This window comes from Rhinolophus sinicus, chromosome 15, assembly GCF_057876585.1.
Source record: "Rhinolophus sinicus isolate RSI-liver-muscle chromosome 15, RSI-T2T, whole genome shotgun sequence".
Lineage (NCBI taxonomy): Eukaryota > Metazoa > Chordata > Mammalia > Chiroptera > Rhinolophidae > Rhinolophus > Rhinolophus sinicus.
Window position 1 is genome coordinate 55776655 of NC_142515.1, and position 18053 is coordinate 55794707.

General features: G+C 53.3%; 1 protein-coding gene across 2 annotated transcripts in view; it reads right to left on the minus strand.

The window, feature by feature from the left end:
* ZCCHC24 (zinc finger CCHC-type containing 24) overlaps positions 1-18053 on the minus strand; it is a 61805-nt gene that overhangs the window by 6559 nt on the left and 37193 nt on the right. For both annotated transcript variants that reach the window (XM_074339680.2, XM_019749495.3), the window contains one exon: positions 5523-5687. In XM_074339680.2, the coding sequence (XP_074195781.1) occupies positions 5523-5687 (165 nt within the window). The remainder of the gene's footprint in view (positions 1-5522; positions 5688-18053) is intronic.

An 18053-nucleotide genomic window follows, 5' to 3' on the forward strand; every position in this document is an offset into this window, starting at 1 on the left:
AGGAGGTTAATAACACTTGCTGTATGTGTGATAGAGAAGTAAATGAGATGATCCTTAAACCATAAAAAGCTCTGCAAGATTTATCATTGCTGTGTGACCCTTAGAAAGTCACTTAACCTCTCTGTGCTTCAATGTTCTTCTCTAATAAGAGTACCTACTTAATAGGGTTGTTGTGAAGAGTAAGTAAGTCACTACATGCAAAGTTGTTAGGACAGTGCCTGGCCCTAAAGAGCAAGTGTTGGCAAGTTTCAATACTATATATTATTACTATTAGTATTATGTAGGGCTGGGGGCAGGCTGGGAGCAGGGGTACCAGCTAAGTCCCTGTGGGAATGCTCCTGCAATACCCTCTCCATCCACTCCTTGGCCTTGACCCTATCAGTGCCTCTTCCCCCCATGGGTCCTGGCTCAGCCCTGCCCACCACTGGGTGGAGGAGCTGGGGGAAACTGTCAAGACTCACCCCCCCTCCCCTCCCCTCCCTTCCTTTCCTTTCCCTTCCCCTCCCTTCCCCTCTGTGGAGGGAAAACAAGCAGCAGCTGGGGTTGATCACCCCAGGGCCATCCCCACCCCTGCAGTGAGGCAAAGCCTATTAGTGTTTTCTTCTGGGGGGGGGCAGGGCCGGCAGGGGGGGGCCTCAGCTGGAACCTGACGGGAAACAGATGTGGCAGGGGAGGGAGGAGAGGGGAAGTGGAGGGTTCTCAGGAGATGGCTGCCACAGAGGTCAGAGCTTAGGGGGAAGGAGAAATAAAGCAGCCCCTCTCCACCTGGGGGGTGGGGGGACTCCAAGCCCCTCCTCTCAGCTCTTCAAAAGCTCCTGACACCACCCCCTCAGCCCTCTGCCCAGTTTGCAGCCTCCCTGAGGGAGAAGACCCCTGTGAGAGGCAACTGGGGGGCTGGGTGGTGGGACCCCTGGGTCCTAGGCCCCCTGGACACTGGCTGGCTGAGTGACCTTGCTCAAGTTCCATATCCTCTCTGGGCCTCAGTTTCCCACTGTACACAGTAAGTGCTAAGCAAAAAAGGGCTGAAACACTAGGAGCAGGAAAAGGCAGAGCCACATGCTGTTGGAAGAGCCTTCCAGATTAGGCCCAGGAGATTCTGAGCCTTAGTATGGAGATGGGGGAAGGGTGGTCAGGGAGGCTGCATTTGGACAGAGCTTGGCGGAATAAAGATGAGGCAGTAGGTGCGGCCATGGTGGCACAAGCCAGGAATGGGCCTGGCATCGTGGAAGGGGTGCCGGGCTAGATAGGGGCAGGGGCCTCGGAGGCTGGAGCCACTGCAGGAAGTTGGGTCTCACCAGCCTCAGGTGCACGGGCCAGGCCTCTCTGCTTAAGTCCCAGAGGGTGTGACAGTTGTAAGGCCTGAGCCTCCCAGACCTCCAGCACAGACCCAAGCACCCATCCATCGGAGCCCCTGCAGGAACAGGTCCATTCCAGACTCCCCTGCTCAGACAGGCCCTGTGACTGTCCTCCCTGCTTTCATTCTCCCACCCAGGCCACTCATTGGCCCCATCCAGGCTCCACCTTCCCTCCAGCCCCAAATTTGATCCTTATTCATGAGTCCTAGGTTCTCTACTGACCTTGGGTAAGTCACTTACACCCCTTGCCTCAGTTTCTTCCTCTATCAAATGTGGAAACAATAGAGCTGACCTAATGGGGTGGCTGAGAGGACGAAGATACAAAGTACTCAGAGCAGTGCCCAGCCACTGCTCACTGCTGTCATAATTTCCCCATTCCTGCCCTCTGGTCACTGAGATCCACCTGTGGCCTGTCTCCTCTCTCCTGCGCTGGGAGCATGGTGCTTTGGCCCAGTATATCCAGTTCATGAGTGGCAAAGCTGGGACACACACTGAGGCCTGCCTGTCTCAGGGCCAGGCTCCTGACACTTCAATAGACTGTCTCCACAGAGGTGTAAGTTCAACTCCAGGGCACCACTTCCACTTGGGGACCCTAGAGAGGCCATGTGGCTTCTCAGGACCCTGCTTTCCCTCCCTGTGAAATGGGGATGAACAGATCATACAATTGGAGGGCAAAGCACACATGACGGGTGTGCAGGGGCTCAGCAAATGGACCTGGAGGGTGACCACACCTGCGATTTGAGCCAGGATTTCTCTGAATGCCAGTTGCTAACCCTGTCTGCTTGAATCTTTTCTTCAGTTAGAGAGGAAGCTCCTGGAATGCTTGGCAGCCCCCTGACCTTCATCTTCCTTCAGTGCCTGCACAGACCTGATGAGACCTCTAAAAAAAGTGTGTCCAGTGAGGGGAAGAATGAACCCTCTGGACAGCACTGGCCATGTCCAAAGGCCCCTGGGAAAGCAGAGTTCAACCCAAACGGTGAGCGTGCTGACTGACACATGGTGGGGAGGTATTTCTGGGCTGGGGTCCCAGACCTTCTCCGGAATTGCCAGGAAGACTTCAGGACCCAGGATGCGTCTCCTTTAGACTGCCGACTCTGATCCCATCCCCCGGAAACGCCCCTAGAACAGGATATCCCTGTCATGCGCCCTGTGCCCTCCCACCTGTTGTGTCACCAGGCCTGTCTTGGCACTCAGGGCCTTGGTCTCTCCCTCAGTGCCATTCGGGTGTGGGCCTGACCTTCATCCATTGGGCCATTGTGGCCAGTTTTCAGTCTGTCTGCTTGCGGGGACAGTGAGGGTTGTGGGAACCATGAAACCTTTGGTGGTGGGGTGTGGGGGACAGAGAGCCTGCAAACAGAGGGAATGGAGGCCGGCACAAGGGTCATAAAATCAGAGAATGTTTCAACCACATGAGTCCTCTCCTCACGGAGTGTTCCCAGTCACTTCTAGGAGAGAGACCAAATTCTCTGCCAAGGCCTCGAACCGCCAGCTGGATGGATACAGCTGGCCCCTCACGCTGCACTCTGCTTCATCCCTCAGCTCCTCCCAAGCTCTGTGCCCACCCTGTCCCCTACTTTGCATGTGCTGTTCCCTCACCAACAGTGCCCCCCTCCTCTCTGCCATTCCCACCCGGCCCCCTTTGTCTATGATCCTCCACGCGCCATCAGGGCTCAGCCTGACATCACTGCCTCCCTCCCACCCCTCTGCCTCCCTTTCCCTCAGGCCTCCTATGGCCCCTGCTGCTGCCCTTCTTCTTGGTGACTCAGCTTACACAGGGGACTCCTCAGTGCCCCGACTACCTCATCAAGTGATCTTCTCTCCTACCACCCCCTGGGCCAGCTCCTAGACTCGGCGCTCTTCAGAAACTCCTCTCTGTCCAGCTCACTGGCTCCCCGACCTCCATCCAGTGCTGGCCCCACCTGTCCATCAGGGCCCCTCTGGCTTCCCTTTCTGCCATCTAAGCTGTCACCTCAGGATCATGCATTATCACACGTCTCCAAATATGCCCAATGCTTCCACCTTCTGCCCTCTGAAACACTCTCCCGGCAAACCTCTGCCCCCAGCCCCATTCACTGTCTCCTGCCCACAACTGCCCAGTAAACTCCAACGGAGCGAATCCCAGAACTGGACTGATGGCTTTGGGTCCAGTTAGGATTCAAACCTCCCCTGGGGATGCTGCTTGGTTGTCGCAAGTTTCCTCTGGTAGGCCCGCTTCCTCGCTGGCTTGCTCCCTCGTCCTTCCTCAGGCGTGCCACTCTGCCTTCATCCTCGCTCTTAGCTGAAAACCTCATGTCCCATTTCACTGAGAAAACAAGCTTTCTTCAAAGCGACATTCCTCTTCTCTGCACCATCAAACCCACCAACCTCCCTAATTACCCCTACCTCTCCCCCTCCTGTGCCGCTGATAAGGTGTCCCTCTTGTCCTTGTATCATCAGCCTTTTGTTTTCTTCTGGATCATTCTCATTTGCCTGTACTATGCGTGTTCCAGGCTCTCCCATGTCCATAACACCCATCCCAATAGCTCCTTCTCGACTGCAGCTACTGTCCCATTTCTCTGCTTCTCTCCACAGCTGAGAGAGTGGACAAAGAAGGGATTCCCTCTGCACGCTTGCCCGAGAAGCTGCCTCCATCCTGGCTCCGCACACACGACCCTGCCAACAGGTCTGCTGTGAACTGCCATATCCATTCTGCCTGCATGGCATTGGCTTGAGTGGTTCAAACTTTGGCTGTAGTTCAGCAAATTCTCAGGTGAAAGGGATGCCCCATAAAGCTTGAGGACCACCTCCTCATGGCCACTTTGTCCTGGTCATTATACCTGACATCTCAGCACGGACCACCACCTGTGCCCTGGAACAGCTCTCCTCCTGACCTCCAGGACTCCATGCTCCCGGTTCTCCTTCTCCCCGCTGGGCCCTTCTCCTCCATCTGACCCCCAAAAGCTGGGATCACAACACGTGGCCTGGGGAATCCCTTATCTGCTCTGCCCACATTCTGCAGGAAATCTCATCCAGTCCCTAAATACCTTTAGGTCACCGGTACCGAGTTATGGAGGAGCCATTGTGACTTCTCATCTGAGCTTCATCCAATGACCTTCTTGACCTCTCGACTTGGATTTTCAGAAACATCTCAAATATGACCTGTATCAGAAAACTCTTGCTTTTACCTTGGGCATCTACGTCCTAGCCTGCCCTGCCCCCGGCCCAGGCTGCCCACCTCAGTAATGACCACCTCCACCTACTCAGGCGCTCAAGCCCAAAGTGTAAGTGTTCTGAATTCCTGCCTCTCCCTCACCTTCCACATCCAATCTGGTGACACTGTGTGTTGCACCCAGGTCCAGAGCCACCTCCTTAGTTCAGACCTCTTCCAGCTCACACCAGACTACGGCCACAGTTTTCCCCCTTTCAATCTCCTAGCCCCCTTCCTGCTCCCTAAGCTAATCTCTATACACAGCCAGAGTAGTCGTCTCAAGATGCAGAAGAAAGCCTGTTGTTCAGGGATTTCCCCTCATGGACCCCAAGGCCCTGGTGAGTGCCCACTCAGCTCCCCGACCCTTTCCTCTCGTTCCACCTTCCTGCTCTTTCACTGAGCACCCCAAGTCCTTACAGCCTCAGGGCATTGGTACCCTCTTCCTAGGATGCCTGCCCCCACTTGTGACTTCCTCCCCTCCTACAGGTCCCAATAAATGTCACCTCCTCCTTGCAGCCTGCAGTGAGTAGGTCCTCCCTGGGATGAGGGGCACCACCAGGGCAGGCTCATGGGTACCTTGGCCACCAGCCCTATGCACAGTGCCTGACACACAGTAGCTGCCCCGATTATACATGAGTCAACTGGATGAACAAATAAACGAAATGCACATTTTCTACAGCATCCTATTGCCCTCACATCCGTTTGTCTCACAACAGCACCCCAGAGCATTAGTTTCAAAATTAATCTGGGGTCTGTAGTCTCAGGGTCTAGGTACAGCTGCCCCTTTATCCTCCTTCCCATCCTGGGGCAACGGGCACTCTCTCACCCCCATTTCAGAAGAGACAAGGAAAGCTGGCCTCATCCTTGCCGTAAGAAGGAGTAAACTGAGGCCCAATGGGACAAAGCCACTCTCTGTGGCCCTCAAGAACACCCACCCCCACAGTGCTTCCCTGCCCGCCTGCCCGGGACCACCAGCTCACCTGTTTGTGTGGGTACACGTTGATGTGGCACTTGATGCATTCCTGCCCCATGTTGGCCCAGGAGTTGCCACTCATCCATTTTCTCTTGCACTTGGGACACTTGTACTCACCGAAGCAGCGCTTTTTGCCCTGGTACGGGGTCAGACCCTCTCCTTTGGGTCGTGCCTAGAGAACAGGGAGCAAACACAGAGCATTAGGGTGCACCAGGCCAAAATACTGGCCCCACAGGGGCCCCACGGTCTCCCTCCTCAGCCTGCATAACCTATGTCCCCATGCACAGGTGCCTCCGTCCCCAATCCAGAGAACACCAGGGTCACCCCAGAGCGCACACGGGAATCCCAGGCTGGGAGACCCACACGGGGAACAGAGGAAAGAGGAGGTGGAGGGCGTGCTCACCTTTTTCAGATTTAAGGGAGCAAATTACTTGATGGTGGCTAGGAATTACTTCTTTAATTCAGACATTATAAAGAGGCAGCTGGTGGTCGCATGGACCTACACACAGGTGCTCTTTGGCCCCCGTGGTGGTATGGTTTCAATGGTTATTGAAAAGGCAACACAAGTACTGTACAACCTGGTACATATGCAGTGAAAGAGGTCTCCCCTCACCCCTGCTCCCAGCCAGCCGCTCCCCTGCCTGGAGGTAATCTTAAATTCCTTTACATACACCAGCCCTAAGATGGGCGCTGCATTTACAAACGTATGCAACACATACCTATGTACATGCATTCCTTCTTTTCCCTCACTCATATGGGAACAGATTATACATTTGGTTCTGAATCTTTCTTTAACTTAACAATGTATCTTCGACACACAAGTACTGTTATTATAAGACATATAGCACATCCTTTTCCCACATCAGTACAAAAGGAGCTACTGTTAGGTTTCATAGCTCACAGTGTTCACAACCACGCAAGTTCCAGTGTCTGCCAGTCACTATTACAGAGGATCTGGGTGGTTTCCACTATTACAAATAATGCTCCAATAACTCTGCGTGTGTGTGCGCACGTGTGCGTTTGCACATGTGAGAGTACATTTGTGGAACAAATTCCTAGAAATGAAATTGGTATGTGCACTTTTAATTTTTAAAGATATTGACAAATTTTAGTTTTAAAGATATTGACAAATTATTAAAGATATTGACACAGATATTAGCTATACCACGGCAGGTATACCAACTTAACAACCCATAGTCTCACCAAGTTTTCATCATTGCCAATCTAAGAGGTGGAAATCTCACAGTAGCTTTGACTTATATGTCTGTTAGTATGAGCAAGAAAGAAGTTTCCTGCGCATTTAAGAACCATATGTGTTTCCTTTATGAACTGTTAGTTCAAATCCTTTGTGATTTTTTTTTTTTCCTGCTGGGGTTTCATATTTTTCTTGTTGATTTATAACTGTACTTTATATATTAAAGAAACTAGCTTTCTCCGACATGCTGTTTTTTAAAATAGATTTACTGAAATATGATTCTACATTTCACCCAGTTAAGGTATACAATTCAATGGTTTTTATTATATTCAGTTATACACCCATCATCACTACAATCTAATTTTAGAACATTTTTATCACCTCCCAAAAGAAACCCTGTACCCATCAACAGTCATTCCTCATCCTACCTCCCACCTCCTCACCCCACTCAGGCCTAGGCAACCACTAGTCTACTCTCTGTCTCTATAGATTTCCCTATTCAAGGTATTTCACGTAAGTGGAATCATGCAATAATTGTCTTTTTGTGTCTTTCTTCTTTCACTTAGTGTAATGTTTTTAAGGTTCATTCATATTGTAGCATGTATCAGTACTTCGCTTTTGTTGTTGAAAAATATTCCAGTCCAGTTTGTATTGACATGCCATATTTATGTAAATTCATTCATCAGATGATAGCCATTTTAGTTGTTTCTAATTTTTGGCTCTTATGAATAACACTGCCTTCAACATTCATGTACAAGCTGCATAGTGTTTATAAAGTCGAATTAGCCCCAATAACTAAAAATGGGAGATTTCACATAGAAACAGAACCACAATGGTCCAGAATTCTTGGCGTCTATCAGCTGAGGTTGTGAAGTAGCTGCTCCATCAGACCGACTGCATATGCGTTCTGCACGTCACCTCTGTTCCAAACAGTTGCTCCCTGCATTTGTGTCTCCTACGTGGTACGTGCTGGCTTTGAGTTTGAGACAGGCTTAAACAAAGTTCTACACCATGATTATTCAGCGGTGGTCCCCAGACTGGCCTTAGCAGTGTTCCCGAGGGGCTTGTTACAAACGCAGAGTCGCAGACACCACCTTAGATCCACTAACTCGGAATCTGCATTTTACCAAGAGGCCCAGGGGAGTCATATCCCATTAAGTTTAAGAAGCACTGGGTTACGACATGATCTATTTCCATAGTAATGTTTCCCTGGGTAATTGTCCATTTATGAAATCGTGCATCAAGTTAACAGCACAGACGATGGAGCTAAATCCTAGTTCTGTGATCTTGAGCAAGTTAGTTTACAAGGATAATAAAAAAAAAAAAAAAAAACTACTATATAAGATTGTTCTGAGGATTAAATGACGTAATACCTGTAAAACACTGAGAACAGTGCCCGGCGCATAAAAGTAAAATGGGAGTATTGGTTATTATTATTTACTAATCTAGAACAATAGTGGTATATCAAAGAATAATTTCTTCCTTCAGTAATCATCCCAGGAACTATTACCACCACTTGGTGACAACCTACTAGAATTGCAGGCAAAACACTAAAAAGGGACCTAGATGCTGAGTCTCTAAATCTAAACTTAGACAGTGACAGTAACACTGCCCTGATCTTTTGGGCCGGCTGCCTAATGTCTTCTGGATCCTTACGGGCCTTCCTGGCAGCCGTGATATCCCAGCGAGGGTCAGTCTGAGTCCGGAGGCAGGCTGGCTCTTATCACTGGTCAGGTCTGTGAGAGAGGCTAGTTATGCCCAGGGGACCACTCAGCGTGCAGGGAGGGCCTGGGGTCCGGTCAATTTGCAGTAGAGGAGGCAACACATGCCTCTGCAGGCACTGTGAGCTCTGCTGGTGTCTAGTGGGCATGCAATTAGTAACCCCTTCTGGTGCCATCTTTTCTACCTGGGGCCTGGTACCCCATCTGCTAAGCAATCAGCTCCCACTGTCTTCCTTTCCCAGTAATCCTGAAAGTACTAAATGAACTCATTCCAATGTGTTCCCATTCATAAAGGCATCTACATTTTAAAGGGGGATGAAGGATAGGTGGGGTGCCTCACTAATGGTGGGATTTGAGACTCCTTGATTGAACGGGGACATTTAGGGGCCACCACCAGCCAGGTCCACTCTGGGACCTGGCTCTGCAGGCTTCTTAGCCCAGAGACTGACAGGACCTGGCACCCGGCCTCATGCAGCTGGGGCAAAGGGCAGGGGTCAAGGCATCCCAGGGACACTGAGCAGATTGAAGGGTGAGGACTGACAATTTGCTTCCCAAAGCATCTCTGCTTCAGAAACGAGCAGGAAAGAAACCCCCACAAATACACAAGGTTCAGAGTGTGCAGCACAGGGAGAAGTGGGAAGAGGAGAGGAGAGCGAGGGCATGAGGCAGAAGACATCACCACCCCGTGTAACTAGAAAACCAGCACTTCTGGAATCATCTGCCAGGGACTGTGAGCTGCTGGGCAGGGTGCACCCGGTTCCCACACCGCTGTCAGGCCAGCACTGGGAGGCCTCAGCTCTCTGACACCCACGGCACAGGATGTGGCTCAGATCATGGACTCAGAGCCAGACGCCCGTGATCTCATGCGGCCTCTGCCTGTGACTGTCTGGGGAAACCTCAGCAAGCCACTCAACCTCTCTGTGCCTCGCCTTCCTCACATGGAAAACCGAGATGATGAAGGGCCTGTGTCCCCGAGCTGTTGGAAGGATGGGATGCGTTCGTGCACATGAAGGTCTTAGCTCGGTGGTTGGACATTGCAAGTGCTCAGTCATCATCAGCGATGTCAGCGATTCTCTTCTGGGCCTTTACAGGGAGAGGGAGCAGATGTGTTCTACGTGACGTGGAGGCTAGGGCTGAGACCAACGGGTATAAACCCTAAGAGGAACGTTCCAAAGACGGGAGGGAGGTCCCGGTAGAGGTGGGCTTGCTCTCCCTGGACTGTCGGGGAGGTGGCAAGCAAAAAAGAACAGCACTAGGTGCCTTCACCTTCTGGAATTCTCAGGGAAGGGACCAAGATAGAGGAAGGCTGTGGAAGCTGCAGATGCTGCTGGCAGAGGACAAAGGGAAGAGCGAAGAGAACAAACATTCATGAAGCATTGTCTATGTGCTGGTTTTGTGCTCAGGGTTCCATGTCCTGTCAGGGTCCCATTCACCTCTTTTCATAACCCTGCATGGCAGGGAATATCATCAACCCTTTTACCAGACGGTGAAACTGAGGCACAGGGAAGGAGCAGGAGGCTCAGCCCAGCAGGCTTTTCTACAAGGTTACACTTGGCTCACGTTTTCCATCACCCCCAAGTGTGTCGCCATCATGAGGCTGAGGCCTATGCTCAGAAGAGAAATCCCCCAGACCCCAGGGCCTCCAGCTCCGCCCAGCCCGGTGGCTTTGCTCTCCTGTGGGTTCGGAGGGGAGTCGTGGCCTGAAAGGCAGGGGTGAAGAGGCAGTACATGGAGGCAAGCAGCCGCTTCCTGGAAGGACTCAGACCCAACATTGTTTATGCTGACAGACAAGGGCAGGGCTAAAGGGAGCAGGAATTTTTGATGGAACAAAGGCTTCTCTACCCCCTACACTTTCCCCCAGCCTCCTCCCAGAAAGGCACGGCCTCTTCTCATAAACTTCAGCGTAGAACAGACGGTGACTGCCCACAGCTCTGCTTGGGCCTCCGCCCACCCTGGCTGGGAACGATGCCAGGCCCAGCCAGGCTTTCCTGACCCAGGCCCCTGCCACGTACCCCTCTGGGGAATCACATCTGCCAGGAGCCCGGGGAAAGCTCACTGGGGCTCAGAAACCACTTCTGGTAGAACAGGAAGGCTTCTGGGGACCAGAGAGGCAAGGGACTTGCTCAAGAACACATAGTAAATTGGAAAGGGAGCTGGGAGGAGGGACTGGGTCCTCTGACTTCCAGAGCAGGGCTAGAATTGCCATGGAGAGAAGCCTGGGAAGTGGGATGTGGCAGCTGGCGTGGGGGTGGGAAGAAAGCCCTGTGCCAAGGAGCAGTGAGGGCAGAGCTGGGTGGGGAGTGGGAGGAGCCATCCAGGCAAGCCAGCAGCTTGGGCAGAGATGGAGATGATGCTGACACTAATTGGGCACTTCTTCAGAGCGGCTCACTGTTTTCTTTCCATCAACTCGTGAGATTTCTGGTGGATGGCCATGAGGTGGTGAGCTCCCTGTTACTGGGGGTATGTAAGCAGAAGCTGGATGAACAATTACCAGGGAGGTTGTCGAGAGGACTTCTGGCCTGGTCAGGCAGTGGCACCAGGTAACTCTGAGGGCACTTCTAATTCTGTAGTCTTCCCAACTCTTATTGCTGGTAAATGCCAACCGGGCAGATGTGGAGGGGGCACTCTCAGATGCTGCTGGGTGAGGGCTGAACAGATATATTTCCTACTGTATTTCTATAGTACAACTTGGCAAAAAGCTTTCAAACTTTAAAAAGCAAGTCCATTCCTCCCCCCCAGCAAGTCTATTTCTGGCGACTGTCCTGAAAATGATCGGAGATGTGGCCCAAAGGGCTGTTCAAGGATGTTCATCACGGCACTGTTTACAACAGTGAAAAACTGGAACAAGCTAAACATTCAACACTGATGCCCTGGTAACTTAAATGATGTTACACCCATTGGATAAATGACAACAGAGCCATTAAACTATTTATGAGGATTTTTTTTTAAGGGTTTGGGAAGATGCTTTTAACGAAAGAAGGAAAAGTAATTGAATATAGCTTGCTCCCAGAGAAAACCATAAAGAAGGAAAAATACGCAAGAAAAGGGCTGGCAGGAAATCAGCCAGAAGGGCTCAGAAGTTGCCTCCGGGAGACTGGATGCTCTGTTCTAATTAATGAGCTGTCTTCAGTGAGTAGGTATGACTTGGACGGAGAAGGTGATGATGGTTCATCCACCCACTCCCTGGCCTGCAGGCCTTGCCTGCCCACGAGGGGGCACCCTGTACCTTCCCACCAGTGATGGTGGCTCTGTCCATACTCTTCCCCACCTTTGCCACGGTGGGGGGGGAGGGGGAACTGGGGCCTGGGTGCTAGGAACTGGTGACCTCTGGCTGCTGGTTCTGTTGGACCATGTTCGTGCCCAAAGAGCTGCCCTGCCCCCAGCCATGGAGCAGACTTCCCACTTCCTGGACCCCATCTGCTCCCTCAGTTTTGAGTACAGTCAGAAGTATTCACAACTGTCACAGGACACAAGAACCCTGGCTGGTCACTCTGCCCAGTAATTTCCCTGTCCCTGCTTCCCAAATGCCTGCCAAGTACGAGTCTGCCTTTAAGGTGAAGCATGCTCTCCTCTTGGCCCTCGTGGAGTTAGTCCCGTTTGTAGGGAAATGACATTGTCAGCTTTGGTAGCGTGAGGCAGAGCATCCCAGGGACCCCAGCTCAGGAGGCGGGGGCACAGTGGGGTGCTGAGGACCTGTGGCTATGCCCTCCACCTCACGACTCCATGTCAATCTGCACCAGGACGTACAGCCTCTTCTTTCATGGTTCTGCGCTCCAGCTGCGGGCCCCAGGAGCAGGCTGCCCCCCTGGCCCTGGCCACACCACCTCTGCCTGCCCAGGAGGGCAGTCTGTGCCTGGCTGAGCTCTAGGACAGACTAATAGCCACTAGACACTTATGAGGTGTCTAGTCAGGGCCAGGCCTTCTTTGAGCCACGTTATGAGCTGAATAGGATCAGGCCCAGGTTTCAGATGAGAACACTGAGGAGAGAAGATGTTAAGTAACTTGCCCAAGGGGGGGAGCCTAGATGTGAACCCAGGCTGTCTGACCCAAGCCCACTCTCTCAATTTCCCTGCAAAGTTCCAGAATCACACACACATGAGGAACACACCCAGCCAGGATGGTGAGAAACAGGAAAGGGTTGCTACTGTCATGGGTCCTGGAATGCTGGGTGGCCTTGAGGGCATCACTTCCCCTCTCGGGGCCTCAGTTTTCCCATCTGCAGACTGAGGGTAGCACTGACCACCAGGCAGGGTCACTTTCCTCCTGAGGCCCAGAGTCAGCGCGTGCCCGGCAGCCCCACTTCTGCTCCCTGTCTCCACCATGGAGTTGTAGGCCAGCCCCACAGTGCGTCCCGCTGAGAGGCAATGGCGGGAGCCAGAGGTGTATGGGGAGGAAATAAGGAACAGGCTCCTTGCTGTCTCGCTGTCCCACGCGGTCTGCATGCTCTCCTGAAGCTGGACCACTGAGGTGGTCCTGGCCTCGAGGAAAGAGAGGAAGGGACCTGGGTCTCGGGAGTTCGTGATGCCCTTCCCACAGATGGAGATGTGGGGGCCATGGGGCGGGGGTATCTGGTCCATGGGCCCCGGACTCTGTACAGCTTCGTTGGCCCTTCCTGGAAAGTCCAAGTGGGTTCTGGGGAAGCTAGGGGTAGTGCCCTGCTCCCAGAACCTCCTCATTCGAGCCCCCCTTTCTCAGCTCATGGGTGCCCCTCTACCCTCCCTGCTGTGTCTCCTTGAGCCTGGGCCGATGGGGAGAAATGGGGTGTGGCCAGAGGCCCAGGTTTGGGCTCTGGCTCTCCCGCGCTCGTCTTAGAGCCTCAATTTCTTCATCTGCCAAGTGAGGGGGCTGCTCTGGTGGAGCTGGGACACAAACATTTAATGAGCACCTACTATGTGCCAGCCACTTCCCAACCTATCACTCCACAGCCCCTCCATTTGACAGGAGAGCAAACTGAGGCCCAGAAGGGCCAAGTACCCTGTGCCAGCGACACAGCTGTGGAGCCAGGACTTGAACCCTGTCTGCTGATTCCAAAGGGACACGTCCCACCTCGCATATGGCCTCTCATGAAGTGGCTGTGAGAAGTCAGAGAACAAGTCTGCTCTTAGGAACACGACTCCACCTCTGGTCTCCGACTCCTGGCCATCTCCTCAATTATTCATTTGCTCAACTAACATGTATTGAGCACCCACTCTGCACAAGGCTCTGTGGAACATTCCAGGAATATGGAAATAAACAACACAAATGAGGAATGCTCTCAGAGTCTGGGGCCTTCCAAAAGGGCCAGCCCTGTGACCCTTTCACCAACCAGTCACGAACACTCATGGCCACACACTTCCAGGCCCAAGTCAGACTCACACCTGCAGGAACACTCTTGGACCCACATCCTTGGGCAAAAGCTACTCTTCACCCAGTCCTGGGTGATACATGAAATTATCTCTAATCTGTGCAACAGCCCCACAACAGCAGCACTCTTCACCTAATGGCAGATGAGGAAACTGAGGCTTGAGATGGGACAACTTGTTTGAAGTCATATAATTAGCAAGCAGTAGGGCCAGCTTCTGAGCTCAAGTGTGTCCAGTGCAGAGACCCATGCTTTTCCTCCCTTGTGCTCCACGACACTGCGTTAGGGACCCACCAAAGACCCCCACACTCAATTGTCCACAGACATGGCCTTGGGAGGCAGGCAGGAGGGCTGCCTCAGCCTCTGCAGCCTGGTCCAGGCAGCTGCAGAGGCCACTGAGGCCAGAGAGGAAGCAGGCGATCAGATGGACAGGTGAGCTGAGTGCTGTGGCCTGCAGGCTGCTGGGAGGGAGGCAGGACGCTGGCAGAGGCCACCCTCGGCTTCCTCCGGAGCCTCAAGGGCCCCCTTGTCTGAGCACAAGCGTCCTCGCCACCTCCCTCAGACACCCTCCCCTTTTCTGAGTTCCTGCCTTAGCCCAGCATGGGCCCAGAAGGCCCAGTCTCATCGTCACCCCTCCCACCCGGTTCCCAGGCCAAAGCCACCACAGAAATGCCATCTTGATTCCACAACACTAGGGTTTGTCAAAGTGCAGGGGAACAATGGAAGCTTTCACAGTGCCAGGAAAAGGTCTCAGGAAAACCCTGGGGAGGGGGCATGGAGTAGGGGTGTAGAAAGGAGGGAAAGGGCCAAAAAAGAGGAGAAAACAAGGGGAACAGAGGCAGAGAAGAAAGGCAGAGGACCACCAGGAATAAGGGTCAGGAAGGGTGGGGGTGGGGTGAGAGCCGAGGGTGTGAGTAAGACAGGTCCGTGGGGAGAGACAGACACTGGACATGAGTGACAGGGCGAAGGGAGAGAGAAGGTGGGAAAAGAACCAAAGGGAAAGAGGAAACGGGCATAGGGAGGGACAACAGAGGGCAAAGCCCCTCCAGGACCCAAAGGGGTGCACGCCCCAGCACCTCTACCTCTGGGCACAATGTGCATGGCCCTGGGGAAGCCTATCCCAGGAGGCAATAGAAACCCCTCTTTCCAAACCCTACCCCAAGATCAGGCAATTTGAAGTTCTCTCGGGCAAAAGTTTTTGGAAAGCAAAGACTTTTTAATCACATGAACAGCCACTCCCTAAGTTATCTGTTTCCTGCTTCTGGCTTTCCTCCACTAGCAAACCGCACAGATCAGAGCTAAGGGGTGGGGAGGGGAAGAGGGGCCAGTCCAAAGGGGTGGAAAACATCCGAATCATAGCGATTGCAAAAGCCCTGGGTTTTCCTCCCCTTCTGTGACTGCAGACAGAGATTGCTGTCTGCTGCCGCCCTAGGGGGTGGATGTAAGATTTGCAACCACCTGTGGTTGGCAGACAGCTGGATGCTGCTCAGTCTGAACACCATTTGTTGTCCTGAGTGGGTTTCCAGGTTCCTGGGCATCCTTGTTTGGGGGTCCCATTTTCTCAGGAAGCCCCCCTCTCTTCTGATTGTGCCCCCCGCTCCTGCTATAGCCATGACCCCTGTTCAGTCAGGTAGGCTCTCCCCCACGTACTTTAGTACCACTTCAGGCTTGGGGGCCCCCACCACCTACAGGACTGAGGCAAACACTGAAGGCTTTGGGGCCCCTTCCCCATCTGGTCCAGCTGGCCTTTTCACCTTAGTTGCTGCTACTCCCTCCTACAAAACTCATACTTAAACAAAATCATTTCCTCCAAATGATGTGCCCCCCGCCCCCACTCCTTTGCTTTTGCTGTTCCCTATGCCCCCAACTTTTCTCCACCTGGTGCCTGGTGATTACCCGTGTCGCCTTCAAGGCCAAGCTTAAAGGGCACCCCTCTGGCCTCCCCCACTGCAGATAGGGTTAACTGCCCTCCACCGGCTGCTCATTCCATCCTCTAAGTCCCAGTCTCGCATGCGTGCTAGCTGAGAATGCTCCTGCCGCCTCTCCAGAGAAGGCCCTGGTTCCCCAAACTCGCAGGGGACTTTGTGGTCGGTATCACTCGTTTGGCTGTGGGTCATGTCCTGCCCTGACCCAGCCTCCAGCACGCCAGGGAATGTACCCCGAATTTAAGCAACTTTCACAAATTGCCATTTCTGCTGTCTTGTTTCCCACTAGTCTCTAAGCGTGCTGTGGCCACACCAGCCCTCCCTATCTCCTGCTTCCCTCAGAGCAAGCACCCTGGGTGGGGCCCAGAGCACATCAGTATCTGAAGGGGACACCAGTGTGGCAGTGCCCATGATGGGTGATGTATGTGGGCCAGGGCCAAGGTCACTCAGGCAGGAGGTGGCAATACTGGAACTGGTCCTTGGCATGGTCTCTGTCCACTCCAGGACACCCTTCCTGGACTTTGCTGACCCACTAGATGGCCACCTCAGGCCAACAGTGCAGTTTTCATAGGCGAGCTGGTCCCTGGCTCTGTATCTGAGGCCTGGTGAGGCCTGGCCAGACGTGACCTGGCTAGACATGGCCATGACCAGCCCAGCCCCATCTGGCTGGAGCGAGGCGCTGCACAAGTCCTGAGGGTGGGGCTGGGGGTAGGAATGTGTTGGGTTAAAAGGAGGAAAGGCCTCAACCTGAAGTGAGGCTTTGGGTGTGAGGGCCACAGCCCTGGGAGGAGAGGACAGGGAAACACAGCTCAAAATAACGGTGGGGGAAGGGTGTGGAGAGTGGCTGAGTGCCAGAAAAGAAATCTGATCTGCCCAGGCCGGTGAAACGCTTAAGTCAGCAGTTTGGGGCCACTCTGGCAGGAGCCAGGACTGGGGCTGGGAGGCTGCAGGCTCGACTTCTAGCCTGGGCTCTGTCCTCACGTCAGTCCCTCCTCTCTCAGGCCTCAATCTCCTCATCTGGCCACTGAGGGAGAGAGAGGAGCAAGCTGTCCACCTCAGAGAACTTTAAGCAGGTGACTGTTGGAGACCGTGACCGCCACAGACACGACACTACGTGCCAGCATGTGCCATGCACCGGACTTGTAGGCAGCTTCCATGTGACCCAATTTCCAGATGAGAAAACAGAGGCCCAGAGAGGTTAAGTCACCTGTCCAAGGTCACAAAACAAGTAGGTGGGGCAGGGCTTGAACCCTGGGCTTTCTGGCTGTTGTCTGATACCTTCATTGCCAAGTAAGGTCCAGAAGGCCGTGGACTAGTTTCAAGGTCACCTGTGGCAACTGTAATGGGGCAGGGGTTAAGCGGTTCCTGGGGGACCAGCCCAGGCATCTGCCAGCGCAGTGTCGCTGGTGTTGGAAATCAGAGAATGGGTCATGGGGAGGCGGGTGTGTGTGTGTGTGACCATGCGTTTGCATTTGTGCATGTGCACTTGTGCGTGTGCGCTTGTGCGTGTGCACTTGTGCGTGCGCGTGCCTCTCGTGGTCACTGCAGGGTGTCGATGGCAGCACAACCTCCCTATGGTCTTCCCCTTGAGGGGGTGGAGAGGGTCCTGCAGAGGAAGAACTGCTCTGATGTGACTTCCCAGAGGGTCACAGGGAAAAAGCAAACCTGACATTTCCCATTCCCACAGCCCAGGCTGCAGCTGACCTTCCTTTTTCACCCAGGGTCTGGAAAAGTCTGCAAAACCGTCCCTTCTACACTGTCCCCAAAAGCAAGGGCGCCCAGCATGGCTCTGCAGGAGGTAGGGTGATGGAGCCACGCTGGACGCCCCTAGATGCTCCGTTTCCGTCCCTGGGCCCTTGGTTCCCCAGCTATAAAACCCTCACAGCTCCTGCTTTGTCCACCAGTCACTCCATTCTCACTATAACGCCTACAGAGGAGGAGTCCAAGGCACAGAGAGCTTGGGATATTTGGCTGAGGTCACACAGCCAGGAAGTAGCAGAGCTGGGATCCAAACCCAGGCCTAGCTGGCTCCCACAGCAGTACATGCCTCCCATGTAGTCTGCAGCTCTGAATTTCTGGGGTGTTCTTTTCTTTGTCTGTGGGTAGCCCCTCCTGACAATAACCCTGCCTGTGCCCTGAGAAAGGAGGAGACAGAGTATGTACCCATCATGAGAGAGAGCTCTGGCGGTACTCATTCTCCACCCACCTCTGCACATGTCAGTCCCACTATCTGGCAGACCCTTGTCTTCTAAACAAACCCAGTGGAAACCGCACTTCCCCCTGAAAGCTTTCCTTGACTGCTCCTGCCTAGAAGGACCCCTCTGGTCTCAGCTTTCCATGGGGTTCATCTTGTTAC